At 39.6% G+C, this 17,405-nt stretch overlaps 2 protein-coding genes across 5 annotated transcripts in view; both read left to right on the top strand.

The window, feature by feature from the left end:
* The window catches only part of FMR1 (FMRP translational regulator 1), a 30,648-nt gene extending 28,240 nt beyond the window's left edge, over positions 1 to 2,408 (top strand). For 3 of the 4 annotated variants that reach the window (XM_033072293.2, XM_033072291.2, XM_033072290.2), the window contains one exon: positions 454 to 2,408. In XM_033072293.2, the coding sequence (XP_032928184.1) occupies positions 454 to 615 (162 nt within the window). In that variant the 3' untranslated portion in view covers positions 616 to 2,408. The remainder of the gene's footprint in view (positions 1 to 453) is intronic. The other variant, XM_033072292.2, reaches the window with a different exon arrangement.
* Positions 2,409 to 8,464: 6,056 nt separating this feature from the next.
* On the top strand, positions 8,465 to 16,394 carry LOC117002987 (fragile X mental retardation 1 neighbor protein-like). Its single transcript, XM_033072573.1, has 5 exons — positions 8,465 to 8,534; positions 10,475 to 10,588; positions 12,117 to 12,251; positions 15,222 to 15,318; positions 16,388 to 16,394. The coding sequence occupies exons 1-5, from the start codon at positions 8,465 to 8,467 to the stop codon at positions 16,392 to 16,394; spliced, it is 423 nt and encodes a 140-aa protein (XP_032928464.1).
* Positions 16,395 to 17,405: the final 1,011 nt, after the last annotated feature.

The following is a 17,405-nucleotide window of genomic DNA, read 5'->3' as shown; positions in this document are numbered from 1 at the left end:
AAAAAGGCCGCAGAAGTTTTTTGGATGTATTAAGTGGATTTTCTTTTTCTTCAGATTTAAGAAAGGTCTGAGTAGATTTTTTTTTTTTTTGACATTCAGAAAAGTTGCCATTAAATGACACTGTCTTTTGGGAGCTTTTTGCATACAATGAGTAGGAAGTCAAATTACTAGGTATTGAAATAATGTTTCAGAGATCCATCTGATATTAATTCAACTCTTTCATGCACAGACAAACTGGAAATTTTTCTCAACTTCCAAGGGTAGGTAGATGGGAGAGGATTTTTTGGGTCACAGGTAGTTTAGAACAGAAAATAATTTTCACCCTCCCCTGCAGCCAGATACAATATGCCATGAGGGGCTGGCACTATTTGCTCCTCCCAGACAGCCAAGTAGACAACACCCAGGGGTGGAGGAAAGGAGGAGAATGCTTTATATAACTCTGAATTGTTCCAGATCAGAATTGACTGCAATAATGAAAGAAGTGTCCACACTAAAACATTACAGAATACCTCGAGCGAAGGCAGCCGGCTGCGGTCAGGCAAGGAGCGGAACCCGAAGAAGGAGAAGACAGACAGCGCAGACGCTCAACAGCCGCTGGTGAATGGAGTCCCCTAAACTGCATAACTCTGAAGTCATATTTCCTATACTGTTTCAGTAATTCCTATTCCATGTTAGAGAAACTTGTTAGGCCAAAGACAAATAGTAGGCAAGATGGCGCAGGGCATGAAATGAACATAAGTTCTCTGTTAGCCTTTTTTAACATCAACAGTATGCAGTTGTTTTCAGAATAAGAAGTTATTCAAATATTTGCATAAAAATACCTGAACTTCTGAAAATCGCTTCCAAGTACATATTGCAGTTCAAACGATGAAAGATTCTTTTTTGTTTGTTTTAAAAATACTGAGCTGTGCATTGGTAAACTTTCTGTTCAGTTGTACCATTTTAACACATCGGGTCAAATTCACTGCTCAATTTCAATTTTCAGAATAAATAGTGTTTGCAGTAATCAAATTGGCTTCTGTTTTCAATCTAACTTACCAGTTCTTCATGAAATGCTATGTCGTTTTATGTCCTGTGTCAGTTCACATTGTGGTCCACCTTTTTCAATATTTTGGTGGACCCTGAAATCTGTGTGATGTAACAATTGTCATTTTCATTAGCAAAAAAGTTGTATGATCTGTGCCTTTTTTATATCTTGGCAGGTAGGAATATTATATTTGGATGCAGAAATCAGGGAAGATGAGTTGGTAACACTAAATGTAAAATATATGTAGCAATCCTTGTCAGACGTTAGTACTTTATAGACAAGTGCATGCTTTCCATAATTTTTTCCCTACATAAACATTCAGTTAGGCAGTTATAAGAATAGGAAATTTATTTTGCACTGAAAATTTGGCAAATAGTGTTATTGAAAAGGGGTGTAATTTTTTTCTTTGTAGGCAGTACAGAAGCTTTTTTTTTAAAAAAGAAAAACTAAAAAAAATCTTTCCATTGTGGAAAACTAAAAAACTCATTGTTATTGAGGGAACAAGTGTAACCTGTTCACGAGCTAGTAATGTGTGCCTGCTGTTTGGCCAGATGACCAGCCTAAAGCATTGATGGTTTTCATCCTCCCAAAATTTTTGAATTGCTTATTTTAATTTGGGTACTATTTCAGGAGAAGTAGGAAGAAAGTCACCACATGTCATGCCCTGACAAGTACAGATACAGTAGTCGAAAATATTGAAGGTAAAACAAAAATTCTTCATATTTTGAGCTGCAAGGTCCTAATTACCAGCCAATATGAAGGTGTCACAGAATTCGATCCAAAGTACAGCTGTACACCAGGGAAGAGTGGGAAAGTGGTGGGAGGAGCTGTGCTTTCTTTCATTTCTGATCACATGTTAAACTTACTGGGCACAACTGCATAAGGACCTTCATTTTAGTCCACTTTTGTTCAGATTACTCCAGGAGAGCCACTGTTTATGTACAGAATTGTACAAACTTGACCTTGCCTCTGCTGTATTTTGTGAGTTTTGTTTCTTTGCTTTCTTCATTCTTTTTTTTCCTTGCATACAGGTGAGCATACTAAAACTGGCAACGAACTGCACATGAATTAACAAATATAAAAATGTCTTAAAAAGTATTGCCAAACATTAATGTTGATTTCTAGTTATTTATTTTGGGAATGTATAGTATTTGAAAACAGAAATTGGTACCTTGCACACATCATCTGTAAGCTGTTTGGTTTAAAATACTGTAGATAATTAACCAAGGTAGACTGACCTTGTAATGTAACTGCTCTTGGGCAATATTCTCTGTACATATTAGCTACAACAGATTGGATTTTATGTTGACATTTGTTTGGTTATAGTGCAATATATTTTGTATGCAAGCAGTTTCAATAAAGTTTGATCTTCCTCTGCTAACTGATGTTGATGCAATCCTTATGAATGATTGCTTTAAAAAATCACAACTGATAGAAAGTATAAAGTATTTCTTTGTTTAGACTTTAACTGTAGCCATTGTTTATTTACACATTTTAGAAAAGTCTCAGATACTACCAGATTCCAAAAATGCAGCACAAAATGCTCAAGAAGACAGTCTCCTCATGGAATGGTACAGTACTTGTTGAGTGGTCACACTCCCTGCACTCACATTTCTCACATACAGTGGTAGAGTTCACTAAGGTGCTAACCCGGGTAAATGTGAAATTATTAAACCACAGTCTGACTAATTGGCTGCATTCCACTTCCAAGTGGCTTTTGGGGTTATGACCTTTTTCAGTATTTGTGTACTTAACATATATCCCTTTTGGTTCATATTCTGGTGATTTTAAATGTTTATTAGATTTCAACAAATCAACCTGTGAATCTAAATGTACGCTTTATTTTGAAAAGTCATGTTGTTACAAAACTGGAAAGTGCAACAAATGTCTGATGCTTGAGTTCAGGTCCGTCCTATTGGTAACTATTATAAAGTATGGTCTAATGAATTAAAATTATTTTTAAAATAAAGTTCTTTGAAAGAGTGAGAGATATTTGTGAATCATGCCAAAGTCTAAATTCAGTAAGATTAAGCTCTAAATATATGAATTAACAAATGGTTAAAAAAATAGAAAGTTTGTGTTTCTGTTTACTGAATGCATTTTTGTTAATGATGGTGGGAAGTCAAGATTTTCAGACTTATTAAAACTTTGTCAAGGAAAAAAATCTCTTTATTCAGCTTTTTTTAAGCAGATAAAAATCTCTATGAGCACTCGTGAGTTCAAGAAGATACTAGATCTAGTTTTGTAAATACAGAAGTTATTTGAATCAGTTACTGATGAACTTTTTCAGCCCTTCTTGGTCCCTAATATGAAATATTGTGTACTATGTCCAGGAAGGACATTGAGTACTGTGAGTATGGGACTGAGTGTCGCCCCTGCTTCTTCTTACGGGCACTTACTGTGAAAGGCAGCTTATTTTCCTGAACTGCAGTAGGTTTCCCTGCAAAATCCTTCAATATTGAATATTCAATGGGAAAACTTCAGCTTCCAGTGAGCATTCCTCAGTCATTTCAGGAGTCCTGCTGTACAGTTCAGCTAAATTCTCTGCTAATCTGTAAGAGAAGATGGGTGTAAAATATTTTTATTCTGTGTAATGTAAAAGGTTTTGTCTATTTCCAGAGGCAGCAAGACTTGCAGTGGAGTACCTGTGTTAAGGGGTGGGGGGAGATGTGTTGCTGGTTCTGGTAGTTACTTTAAAGAAATTTTTTTAAGATGACAAGGCTGAGCTTGTTGTTTCCATAGTAGTGTATACTAAGCTTGTCATTCACTTGAACTTAGCAGATTTTTCATCCTAAAAGATGTTAGTCTTTTCCAGACATTCATACCCATGAAAATTGGGGTGACTGGGATGTTTGCAGTGTTAAGGTATTGAGGCAGCTTAATATGTGTTAGGAAAAGTGAGGTTAGGTCTCAGCTTAGTGTTCTGAATGGATCCCACCATGATCACAAGGCTCTCCGTGGCAGAGGTTCATTAGACTTAAGTGCTGTGTTGGTTTCACATACTTTTCTGTGATTTATAGAAACAGCTGTTTACTCTTTGGCATTGTGAGTCTTTGACAGAGGACTGTGAATCTTTTTCCAGCATCAGGGGATGGATGTGGTTTTCTACAGGAATTTTTTTAAATGCATTGTACATCTGTCACTTGTGCTTTCACAGTTGCGAAGGTCATTCAGCTCAGTTTGATAGCGAGAAATAATTGCTTTTAAACCTGGATGAGTCAGTTTGCCATAATTATTCTTTTTTTTTTTTTTTTTAGATTGTTTAAAAAATTACAATAGACTTTAAAGCAGTATTTTTTGTGTGCTTTGAGTACTGTATGGAATTGGATTATAAGAAAGAGCAACAGTCATAGGTACAGTAATTTCACAAATACAAGCCGCACCCAAATATTAGCCGCACTTTTGTTCGTAGCAAGGATCCGTGTGCAACTTTCACAAATTTGCCAATTAGTAACAGAATTGCGGCATAGTGGGGTTTACTGGCTCGGGGCGGGGCCAGGCGGGCTTGGCCCGCTCATGGTTGCCGACGGGGCCGGGTGGCCCAGCCCGGCGCCACGGCTCGGCGGGGCCGCTCGGGGCCAGCCGGGCAGTGCTGCCGCTGCCAGGCTCGCTGGCCCCCCGCTCCTGTCTGCACCACCACCGCCGCGTTTGCTCACCCTGGCTGGCACTGCAGGCCCCTGCCCCGTCAGGCTCCCCCACGCTGCTGGCCCCGGTTCTGCTGGGCTCCCCTGCACTGCTAGCCCTGGTTCTGCTGGCCTTCCCCGCACTGCTGGGCTCCCCCGCCCCGCTGGCCCAGGCTCAGCCGCCTGCCCCCCGCACCGCTGGCCCCACCTCTGCCAGGCTTTCCCACCTCTGCCGGGGCTGGCCGGGCTCCAGCTTGGCTTGGGGCTGCCACGGGCTTTCACTTCCGTGTTGGCAGCTTTTAGAATATTGTTAATATATTAGCCGCCCTGGAGTACTATCCGCATTTCTGGGTTTCCACCAAAATTTTGGTTAAAATGGTGCGGCTTGTATTCGTGAAATTACTGTAATTTTGTGTATCTACTGAAAATTCAGTAAGAGAATATGTTTTGCACTGAATTTAAGATAATAGTTTTCAATAAAAGCAGTTAATTTAAAGCAAAAAAAATATCACATGGATGTAGTCTATAAATGCTAAGAACTTGACTGTTGCAGAAATGGTACAGCAAACATTAGGTGTGGTTTGGGGTTTGGATGTGCTTTTTTGCCTGGTACCACAGGCTGAGCCTCAGGTATAGACTACAGCTACAGCAAGGGAAATCAACACTCCTAAAAGTAATAAAGTCAATTAAGTGTTCTATTTCTGTGATTCTTAGCAGTCTGAAAAGTTCCATCTAAATCAGTGTGGAAAATGTCACTTTCACGTAAATCGTATGATTCAGAAAAGGAAGGCTTGGAGATTAGATGCTTCCCAGTATCCTTATTGGAACTGCTGAGAGGGCTGAGCCTAGTCTGGGTATAGAGTGAAACAATGAAACTGAGGATACTGTGTATTGTTGCTTATTTTAGCAGGCTAGTTCTGCATACAAATGAGGTTAAAGAGACCCACCTTTTAAACTCATTTTGCCGCTAGCTGAAATGAGGAAAAAAACTCCACGTGAATATATGTTTTTTCAGGCTCATCAGTTCAGATGGCTGTTGTAGCAAACTGCAACTGCTTTAGGCAGCTCATCTGTTAAGGGAACTGCTGATTTGATGGCATCTGCATTTACTTTAGACTTCTGTATATTTTAAAAACACTGCTCCCAATCTAGTCAGAGCCTTTCCTTAATAAAATGAATGGAAGTGGTAGAATCCTAGAAGGGTCTAGGTTGGAAGGGACCTTAAAGATCATCTAGTTCCAATCTCTGCCTTGGGCAGAAACACCTTCCCATAGACCAAATTGCCCAGAGCTCCATCCAACCTGGCCTGGAATGCTTCCAGGTACAGGGCATCCTCAGCTTCCCTGGGCAACCTGTGCCAGGGCCTCACCACCCTCATTGTAAAAAACTTCAACTTTATATCTAGTCTAATTTGAACGTCTTTTTGTTTAAAACTGTTACTCTCTGTCCTATTGCACAGGCCCTGCTAAAAAGGCTTCCCCATCTTTCTCATGTAGCCCTTTTAAGTACTGGGAGAGACCCTAGTGTGTCCCCAGAGCCTTCTCCAGGTTCCACCACCCCAAGTCTCTCAGCCTGTATTCAGAGCAGAGCTGTTCCAGGCTTCTGGTCACCTTCATGGCCCTCTGGACAAGCTTGAAAAGGTCCATGTCCTTCATATGGGGGGAACTTGTGGTTTAACTCCAGCCAGCAACACCAGGTAGCTGCTCACTCAAGTCTCCTCTTCCCCTCCACCTTCCCAGTGGTGATGGGAATCAGGGGAAACAAAAGAGTAAAAATCACGAGTTGATACAAGAATAGTTTAATAATTGAAAGATAATAGAGTACAATAATAATAATTGTAACGAAGAGGAGCGAGAGCTGCACAATACAATTGCTCAATGCACTGACCAATGCCCTGCCCATCCCTAGGCAGTGTTTGGTATCTCTCTACTGGCTCCTGCAGTTTATATACTGGGTGTGAGGTGCCATGGTGTGGAATGGCCAGTTCAGGTCAGTTGTCCTGTCCATGGTTACTCCTGGTTTCTGGTGCACCTGCTCACTACGAGAGCAGGGGAACTCAGAAGTCCTTGATTGAGATCAAGAACTGCTTAGCAACAACTAAACATTAGTGTGTTACCAGCATTAGTCTCATCTTAGATCCAAGGCAGAGCACTGTGCCAGCTACAAAGAAGAAAATTTAACTCTCTGTCAGTTGAAATCAGGCCAGATCTCCAGTGCTGGTTGCAGTACACCAGGTAGGGTCTCAAGACAGTGGAGGGGCAGAATCACCTCCCTTGACCTGCTGGCAGTGTTCCCTTTGATGCAGCCCAGGATAAGATTGGCTTTCCAGGTCTAAGAAAGATGCATGTCAGATTTGTGCTTCAAGTGTGCAAATATTTGGTGAAGTAATACCTTATCAATTCACCTTTCATGAATTAGTGAGAAGCTCTAATTTAAACATTCTGATTGAACTTTTTGATTTGAGAGGAGTATATTTTGATCTCTTACCTATTACCTGGTCTGCTCAATTAGGTGATGTTTCTGTATTGTACGCTGGAGTGTGACTGATAAAAATATGAACTTGTTTCTAAGTTGGTGAATTGGAAGACTTGGGAGGCTTTTCAACAATCTCAGCAGGGGCCACTCTCTCCCAAAACACATTGAGCATTTTCTGGCCCCTCTGTTGCTCCATCCTGTTCATGCACCTGAACTGAGGGGGGAGGGGTTGTGACTGTGACATCCTTTGGTTCCACGGTTGTCAGGGCCAGTCTGCAGTTGCTGCACCCTGGGGAGCTGCTCCTGCTCCTGCTCTTGCTCCTGCTCCTGCTCATGCTCATGCTGGAGGAGACAGCAAAAGAAGTAAGTAATGGCAAGAATAAGAATTTTCTCTTTATCTTGTTTTCCTTCTCCCTTGTTTTCCCAATTTGTCATAAATGATGCTGAATTTTAGTAAATATCTTGAAAAACATTATTCCTGTCCTCTTAAGAAATAATTTCACATTGCCAAAGTAGTTTCTTCATGGGACAGAAGATGTTTGTATATTCCTCTGTAGTACAGGCGCATGTGAAATGCAGTCAGTCTTTTCCTTGTACAGCACCTCAGAAAATGGGGTTTCCCCTTCCCAATATTTACAAATTGTCTCCAGGTTTAAGCTGTCCTTACAACTAAGTGGTAATAATTGAAAAAAAAGCCCTTTTTAGTGCAAAACAGGAGGGGCAGGCAAAGTGAAATACAGCATCTGGCAATGCAGTCATCAGGGGCTTCTTGGGGGTTCAAAACCCAGCTTAAACCTGCTGTTAAATTACTATGAATCACATGGGGATTTCTAAAAGTATTTTTGTCCATTTTGAGCCACCTTTTAAAAATGTTGTCCAAAGCTCTTCATGTGCTCAAGTTGTGAAAAGAGTGAAGAATTAAATGAGCTAAACTAGAATTCAGTTTTTAAGCTTTCAAAAATTACTCAAGAATTCTTCATTCCTAATTCTGTTCATTGAACTCAGGTTAAAATTTTTAGCTGAAAATTATCTTTTTAAGTGCCAGGTGTCCAGCTCTGGAACAGCTCTTATCAGAGAGATGATTTTTTGGCTAGTCTCTGTTAACAAGATGCCTTCCTTTAAACTTCCTTTAAATGAGTAATTTTTCAAATGATTCAAAATCATTTATTGCCAAGATATACACATATTTTTTCAATGGGTCTTTCTTGCAAAAAAAGGTATTCCTGTTCTCTGCAGCAATCAGCTGTGAGGTTGCTCTAATCCAAATCTGAAGTTAAGACCAATAATTTGTTTTATGCAGGACCCTATACCTATTACTGCTCTTGGTTTTATTGCAGTAATGCTGCTCTTGAGCACCTGTCGAGTGTGGGTCTTCATGGTCCTGTTCCTGCCTTGTAGCGTCCATTCACGTGAGTATTGCAAGGACAAAAATATTCTCAAAGAAGCAGCAAGTATTTTACTAGCAAACAGATTTTCTTGTCTTGGAAATGGTTGGAAAATACTGAGAAATATTACAAGCAATTACTTCAGATTGGATTGATCCATTCTGAGACTTAAATAGAGCAAAATATTTTTTTTTGCTGCAACAATAGTTCCCATTTCCCTCTGTGCATCTGTACAAGAAATGCATGCTGCTTGTTTCATTACTATCAGTGCAACTTTTTTTTATTTCACAGTTGATCATAGATTTTTCTTTTTTTTCCCCAATTATAGATTCTTCTGGTTTTCCCCCCCACTTCAGCATTTTTTTTCAGTATACTATTAAAGTTGTTCTTACAGTCTGTTGAGAATTGATGTATTTGTTTATTACAGCAGATGACTCAAAGTAATTGGAAAGATTTTTGTTAACAGAAGTTAAGTTTGATCATCTGACATGTATAAAGGATCCATCCAAACATGTTTGCCTTTGATCCTTAATGCATTGAGAAACCAGAGCCTTTTCAGCTCTTGGTGAAAGGCTGGCAGTTGCTGTGTTGTAAAAGGCTTCCAGAGTGCATGTGAGCTCTAACATAGATACAAGTTTGTAACTACAGCAATGGCCATTAAACCTATGTAAATGGCTTGGGTGCCTTTAAACCCTCACATGAGAGAGTAATGTCTAGGGCAGCCATGGTTTTCAAATAATTCTTACCAAACTGAGTGTTGGAAACCTCATCTCGTGAACTTCCCATTAAATTATTACAAAGTCTATAAAATTTTCTGTTTTGTCATGTTTACTGTCAGGGAGAGGGCCCCTATGACAAAACTGTCATTATGGGCTTTGGTGGTCGCATTTCTGTTACATGATAGTTTCAGGTTATCTCTGCTTTGACAGTACCTTCAATTCTCTTCACTCTATTCTTTTTTTTCCCCAAGGGATTTTTGTATGGCACAGAAGAGGCAAGTTGTGCCCCAGGACAAGCAATTTCCTAATTCCCTAATTTATGTTTCATGTGCTGTTAGCTGAAGAATTATCCAAAAGACTGACGATTGTTCAATGCCTTCATTTTTGGTTAGGTTGTGATCTTACTTCTGTTCACAAAGACTCTAACACCATGAAATGGCTTTCAGCAAACTCCATCACTGAAAGCTGTTAAAGTGATGATGGTGTAAGTTTCTCCCATGGAAGGAAAAAAAGCAGATGGGAATACTGGGTCTCTTTTTTCCCCCTCATTGGGGAGTGATTGATTGCCTGTGGAGTTGTACTGTGATTTGCACTTTTGGTATGAGGAAAAAGAGATGTAGGAAGGAAGCAAGGTTTAATGGCCCCATATTTTTTTAGAATAGTGTAAATGAAAGGTGATTGGGAAGTCCCAGAGTAAGAAATCAGTAGCTTTTGTGTAAACACTGCAGTACCTCTATATTTATGGATGTTTTGCTCTTTTCTATTCAACTGTCTGAAATAAGAAGCAGGAATAGATGCATGTTTGATTGTGTATGATAAATGTGCCTTTCACCATGTTTCTGTGTTTTAACTGGGGTCTGATCTTTATATAAAAAGCTAAAAGTTCTGCTTGTGTGCATAGGAGAAATGTAACTGTACATACAGCAAAATGTTTTCATGTAGCTTGCACCTCATAGGTGAGCAGCAGGGCTTTTTATCCTTGACAATTTCCACCTGAATGGATTCTTTAATTTAAATTTTACAGCTTCAGTTCTTTACTCATTGTGGTTCATGAAGCAATTTAAAGCAATATAAGTGACTACAACAGAAAGATATCTGTGCTTAACCTTGCTAACCATCAGTAGACACAGTTCCTGATGACTATAAATGCCTTCCTAATGAGTGATAATCAGTATGAAAATATCATTGCTTTAATTAATTATGGATAGTTTTGATTGTAATGAGCTAATAATTATGAACTTTCAGTTCTTGCAGCCCCAGTTCATCCTGGTTCAGAACACAGTGCAGAGGCACCCAGCAAACAGAACATGACCATGAAAGGTGTATTCGAATCTTTCTTAAGCCTCTTCAGACCAATGAGTAAGTATCACTTCACCACTGCAGCATTGTTTCTCTATTCCCTTCCCACTTCTACCTTATTTCCAGTCCAGCCTCCTTCCCCTATCTGTCAGCATTTCATGTATTTAAAACCCTCAGTCTAATACTGTAAAACTCACTAGAGCTCTTGAAAATAGGATTGTTAAGTGCCTCTTTGGGACTATCACAGATTTGTTTGCATTGTTGCCCTCCTGCAAAACCCTCCATTACCAGTGGTGTGACTGTGCAGGAAATGCTGAAATTATGCTGAAAGTTTGGCATAGGATTGACCATGGCTAGCTTTGTTGTATCTCATCTGGATTAGTTTTCCAGTCTTTCCACCTACACATAGAGAGAAAAGAGAATTTGGCACAGCCTAAAGGAGAGATTTTGTCCCACACCAGTGTCTCTCCCACTTCTACTGGCTAAGGAAGGCTTCTGGCCTGTTAGATTAGACTGATCCACTCGTCTTTGGACTACTGAAGTTAAATTACAAGAACTACATTATTTCATAAAATTATTGGGATGGAAATCATAATGCTAACTTGCTAATATCAAAAAGCAAAATAATATGAGTACAAAAAATATTTGTTATATGTAAAAACTGCTAGTCTGGTTCCATAACCAGACCATAGACCAATAGGAAGGAGAAGTTGAAATGCTATTTTTCACTTGGTATGTTTCTGCATTAATATCAGTGTGCCTTCACCACTATTGCTCACATGTAGCCCTAATTAAGCACAGAGGTCTCCTGAAGATGAATTTGGCTACCAGTAATGTCTCTGATAAATGTGAGACTGACAACACAGCAAGTCCTGGGGGAGTTGTTGGAACCAAATGATGCTTTCCAGCTGCTGTGTAACATAAGGGATGAGATATGATGTTTTATAGGAATTAAATATACAGAGATGTCTACTGTTTATAACTGTCTTACACATTTAAGCTGTTCCCACAGAGTATCTCATGATTGTCAATAAATCTGCTATTAAATAGGAAATCTCAAAAATTGCTTAAATGCGTTGTTCATTAACTGTATTGGATATTATGGGGGGTTTTTCCTCGCAGCTTATTTTCAGCTGCTTGTAGAAACAAATAATAAGTGCCAAACAGAGATGTTTAGTTGCAATGTAGTCCTTCAGAACAGCAACAACAAAAACCACCTTAGATTTCTGCTGTTTTTTAATTAGAACAGTCAGAAAATTTAGTTTGTCTTTTTCACTTACTTTACAAACCTGAGTACAAAAAAGTGTCCCTGTGGTGTTTAGATTCAGCTTTTTAATAGATCCTTACAGAAACAAAGCGAATTACAATAGATTTTCTATTACGTGATTTAGCTTTTCTGCTAATTTCAATATAAAAGTTGATTAGGTTTTGGGAAAGAACATACATGAATGTCAATGACATTGTTTTCTGGCAGCTTTAATTAATCAAAACATGCTAGAGACACCAAAGTGATGACTTCCTTCTGTTGCACATTGTTCCCAGGATAGACATCTTACCTAGTGGTTTTTGGTTTTTTTTCTTTTTAAAGCTTGCCGCCTCAGCAATGAGCGACTCTTAACTCCTTGTCCCGTAGAAGGCCTGAATCTGTCTGAATGCTCAAAAAATCACTGCTGTCCTTTCGAAATTGGCCATGAAGAGCAGTGCTACATGCCTGTGAGAGACGGTGAGTGTGCTGCTCTGGGCTCCTGCCTCAGAACAAACCCTGCTTCTGGCCACACAATACAGTTCTCGTTGCTGTTGGTACCTTTAGCTTTCCAGGACACCACTGTCTTAAAAGTAACTGTAAGCTTGCATATATTTCTTCATCTGTACTAATAAAAAAACCAATTAATTAATAGAAAATTTTCTGGATATTATCAAGTCCCACACAGGTAAAGAACAAGTGCTATACAATCAAATATACAGTAATTTCACGACTACAAGCCGCACTGAGTATAAGCCGCATCTCCAGGTGTTGGCAAATATTTTGTTCTCTGTCCATACACAAGCCGCACCCAATTATAAGCCGCTCTGTCGTTCGCAGCAAGGACCCGCGTGCAACAAAGTTGCCAAATACTAACAGAAACACGCATGGCAGGGTTTACTGGCTCGGCTCGGGCCATGTGGGCACGGGGCTGCCGACGGGGCCAGGTGGCCCAGCTCAGCGCTGCCGCTCAGCGGGGCCACTCGGGGCTGACCGTCGCCGCTGCTGGGCTCAGTCACCTCGGCCCGGTGCTGCGCCATGGTGGCAGGGGGGCACGGAGCCCACCAGCACCCGCGGCAGTAGTGGGAGGCGGGGAGGTGGGAGGCGGTGGTGGCCCACCGAGCTGGGCCACCTGGCCCCGTCAGCAGCCCCGAGCAAGCTGAGCCCGCACAGCCTTAGTTGAGCCAGTAAACCCCCCGCCATGCCGCGGTTCTGTTACTATTTGGCAACTTTGTTGCACGCGGGTCCTTGCTGCGAACGACAGAGCGGCTTATATTCAGGTGCGGCTTATTTATGGGCAAAAACCGAAATATTTGCCAACACCCAGAGATGCGGCTTATACTCAGTGCGGCTTGTGTTCGTGAATTTACTGTATTAGCTGCTCCTGTGAAAGAACTGGATGTCTTTTACATGGTGAAGAGGAGGCTAATTGGTTGTTTAATAGCTACTGAAGCCTGTTTAGAAGGCAAGTTACTAAGACAAAAGCTCAGACATTAGAGGGGAATCATAAAGAGGATGGAGTCCCCAACTTTGGAGGTTTTCAAGATTTGGTTATAACAAGAAACAACAACTCACTTGATCTCATATTGGCAGTGGCCTTGCTTTAAGAGGAAGATTCCTCTATGTGATCTGCAGAAGTCTCTTGCAACCAAAATGTCAGTGGTTCAGTGTTATCAAATTTCAGCCCTAACATTACATTTGACCTATTTTTTCCTTTGAGCATGAACTTGTTGGGCATGATTTTTTTTCTCATATGAATGCAAAAACCACTTTTTGTAGATCCTATCTTTGCTCATAACACCATTGTTGTCTTTGCTCTACTGAAAAGGCTGTATCAAATCCTAATTTTTATCATAAATTTTTTCCTGTTTGCATAGCTTTTTAGAAATAGTTGTTGCTTTTCGTGGTGAGGTTGTTTAAATAAACTGAAAAAAGCAAATAATTTAGAGATGTTTTATTGTAGAATTATTGGGTGTGGAAGGACCTCTCACAATTAATCCTCCCGTTCTACCAGCATAGCTACAATGGGTTTCCCAGGGGCTGTGTGCAGTCAAATTTTGAATTTGTTCAAGGAAAAACAACCAAAAATGCTGGAAGAGTTTTCAGACACAAGCAATCTTGCCTAATGTGGATATTAAATTGTAGAAAGAAACCATAATCTAGAATTTAATGATTTTGTTCTTCCTGGTGTAATTCAGTATACCTCCATTGATTTCAGAGGTGATATGCTGATTTTTACGATGAGCTGACTTAATACAGATATGAAACCCCAGGGTTACTTGGCAGCTAACATGAGTTCAGTTTCTCTTGTTTGTGCCTCTTCAGGAGCAAGCTGAGGTGAAAATAAGACTTTGAAATTTTCCTTGTGCTTGAGCAGCTCCACATTCCAGTGCTGGGGCAGTTGTAGTTACTACCAGCTAGATAATTTTTGATTGAAGAAATTTTTATCCAGTGTGATGCCATCAGAATCTGTTTGTTAGTTACGGGCATATGACAGAAATTAAAGATTTTAATAATATTCAGTCCCTGCTTGGGCCTTTATATTCTGTATAAATGAGCTCCTCTGCTCATTTTTAAGATACATACTGAAGCAAATTTTAGAATTAAATATGCTTATTCAGCTGTGACTGATTGATTTCTCATTCCAGTTAGGCTTTTATTGTTTGGACATCAATATCAAGGGCTAACTAAATTACAGAATTATTTGTTCATAGATTAATGAGCTCCTTGAATACTCCTGGATGTCCAAAGAAAATGCAAACACTTACTGTTTGCCTTGTAGCAATCTGTTGACAAAATAGAAGCACTTAGCAGATATTAGACTCATGGCAGTTGTGTTTGTCAGATGGTCACAGGCTGCATACTGAATGGTTCTTCTCGTTGGGAGGTGTGCCTTGAATTTCACTGGGAATAAAACGAGGCCTTAGAGAAATGCTACAAAAGTTATGAACTGAAGTAGATTAATAGAATTCATTTGAAAGATTTTGTCTCCATTCTTAAAGCAGCTTCTAAGGGACTTTGATTGGTTTTTTTAAACTATTATTTTTAATCCCCACTCAACTCTGCCCCATGTCCTGGGCTCACTCAGACCCTGGTTGCCTCTGAAACTAAACACTTGTGCTTTTGAAATTTGAGACCAGTTCTTTCTCATCTGAGCTCATTTCTAACACTTACTCTTTTTTTGCCATTGTGCTGCTGAATCATAGAATCATTAGGTTAGAAAAGACCCTTGTGATTGGCATTTACTGAAATCTTTAGGTGTGAGTGTATCTTAATGTGTGAGTACCATCAGAATTTTGATGACAAAACATCTGTCTAAGCTAGGTGGCAACATGGCTGTGACTTCCTGGCAACAAAGATGTCAGTCTGAGAGGGTGATTCTGTCACGTGACCCTCACTGTCTGTATCAGAATTATTCAGAACTAATGCAAATTTCTACTGGCTCTACAGATGTGCAGCTGGCCATTCGAGTGATTTTGCTTACTGGAGGAGGATTTTTGACTTTGGGATTTCTACCAATCTGTTGCTGTGCCTTTTTGCAGAGAAGGTAAGTGTTAGAGCATGACCAGACCAAATTTATGAAGTACTGTTTCTAAATGGTGAAAATATGGAGAACTGACATCTTTTAACTATGTGATGGGAGAAAAGACTGGGAGAAAAAAAGGACAAGAAACAAATGATCAAACATAAAAGATGAGTCCTCCTATTTTGAAGCTACATAAAACAGAATGTCAATTTGGCTTAAAGAAAAAAATGTTATTTATTGCCCCAGTACTCTTTCTAAAGACCTGGATATAAAAGGCTTGGACTTAATCTTACTTGTCTTGTTTGGAAAGTTGCACCTAAAACACAAAAGCAGAGTCCCTTCAGGACAGACCTGGACTTACACAGTAAGATAAGGAAGGGAAGAGCAAAGTATGAGGCCTGAATAAAGTAAGAGAGATGGACTGTGAGTTGGGAATTAATTATCTCTAATGTTTTAACATGCAGCATGGGGTTTTTTAATGTATAGGGCACTTTACAGCCTGCAAGTTCTGTGCAAGCAGTTTAGTGTCTGATACTGTGAAGAGTTTCAGCATGTGTATGTGTTCTCAGGACACAGGGAAAATGTAACCTCCACAACATCAAGGTCATTAAACTGATGGAATGAATTAACATACTATGCTTTGTTCTGCATAGGTAGTAGTTTATATTGAATGACTGGTACTACAACTCGTTAGTATGACAGAATTGTCTTTTTAGTGAAGATTTTTTCCTCCAAGTGTTAAACTTTTGCTCTTCTAAGATGTAGTAGTCTGTGTGGGATTATATACATGCGTGTATACACACACATGTAGACTTTACTAATGAGGCTGCTTGGCAGATGGCTGTTTGCTGTGGAGTTCCACATTTTGACAAAACCTGCTGTGAAAATCTCCACATTACATCTTACACTGTGCTCAACAGCTCCTGCTCAGCATACAGATAGCTGCATTGAGTCATCAGTGGCTGAAAGCAAAAGGCAAAGAATCAACATGAAATTATCATAAATTTTCTGGAAAATGAATTAATATGTGTTCGTTTTGGGGAGAATTCACATTAATGTTTAAATGATCATTTCTGTGGTTTTTTCATAGCCAGTGAAACTAGGAATTTTGCTCTTCTGCTATGACTTGGTTTTTTGCTTTGTTTTTTAATACAGTAACTAACCAGATAATAAATGGTTTAAATTTCCAACATCATATATTTAAGTTAGAGGAAGGATGCAGTCCTATCACATTGGAACTTGGAATTTTACCAGTTTTAGAGACAGTTGATAGAGCTTTGAGAAACATTCCTTTAATAAGCCAAAACCCTCTCTGGATAGGAATTCTTTTGTTTTCAATATTATACACTCATTGTTGAGAGAGTCCTATGTACAATGCCAAATCTATTCTGCAACTGGTGTGCACAAAAGTAAAAATTGCTCTCTAGAGTTACAAAAAAAAAAAAGAGAGGACTTTTGCTGATGAAATTTGGGATAATATTTTAACTCCACTGTGCCTCTTCTAGAGCAACTTGCAAGGTTTCTATACTACAGCCAGACAAAGAAAATGTAGGAACATGAAATTCCTGTAAAATTGATAGAGGGAGCTGAGTACTCCTCTCCTTGCCACACTTGATCAATTCTAGTTGATCTAATTTCCCAAGGCTTTGTTACTTTCCACATCCCCATGGACAAACGGTGTTTGCCTTCTTCCAATGGTGTTTTTCATGCAGGAGGCAGAATCTACACATCTGTTCCCTGCCAATTGGCAATTTCCCTTGTGTGCTATCAGCACAGTATCTCATGTCTAGAGCTGTGCTCTGATGGTTTTGCTATGTCCGTAACTGTGCCAGCCTCTCCTCTCAGTTTCGTTAGTCTTCTTTAAGAACCACATGCAAGGACAGGTAGGTTAAAACACTAAAGGTTCAAAAAATACAGGTGCACTTAAATAGCGCTACTTTTGAATAATATTGCGTAGATTTAAAAAATACAATAGAAAAGTCTTCATTCCTGCCCAATCCCTAGTACATCTGTGGTAAGAAGCCCACAGGATTTTGTTGATTTGTTACTGGGGAAATTTCTGGTCATGGTTGCATTGTCTCCTCATCCTTGCCTGCTGGGCATGAGAC

The sequence above is a fragment of the Catharus ustulatus genome, chromosome 14 (assembly GCF_009819885.2).
Source record: "Catharus ustulatus isolate bCatUst1 chromosome 14, bCatUst1.pri.v2, whole genome shotgun sequence".
NCBI classification, from domain to species: domain Eukaryota; kingdom Metazoa; phylum Chordata; class Aves; order Passeriformes; family Turdidae; genus Catharus; species Catharus ustulatus.
The sequence above is the reverse complement of the archived record's forward strand: the minus strand, read 5'-3'. Positions and strand labels throughout refer to the sequence as shown.

Excerpts from the sequence above, each read along its gene's own strand:
- LOC117002987 (XM_033072573.1), top strand. The coding sequence starts at position 8,465 with ATGCTGCTCTTGAGCACCTGTCGAGTGTGGGTCTTCATGGTCCTGTTC. Across the intron at positions 8,535-10,474 it reads GCCTTGTAGCGTCCATTCAC|TTCTTGCAGCCCCAGTTCAT; the intron begins GTGAGTATTGCA and ends ATGAACTTTCAG. Across the intron at positions 10,589-12,116 it reads AAGCCTCTTCAGACCAATGA|CTTGCCGCCTCAGCAATGAG; the intron begins GTAAGTATCACT and ends TTCTTTTTAAAG.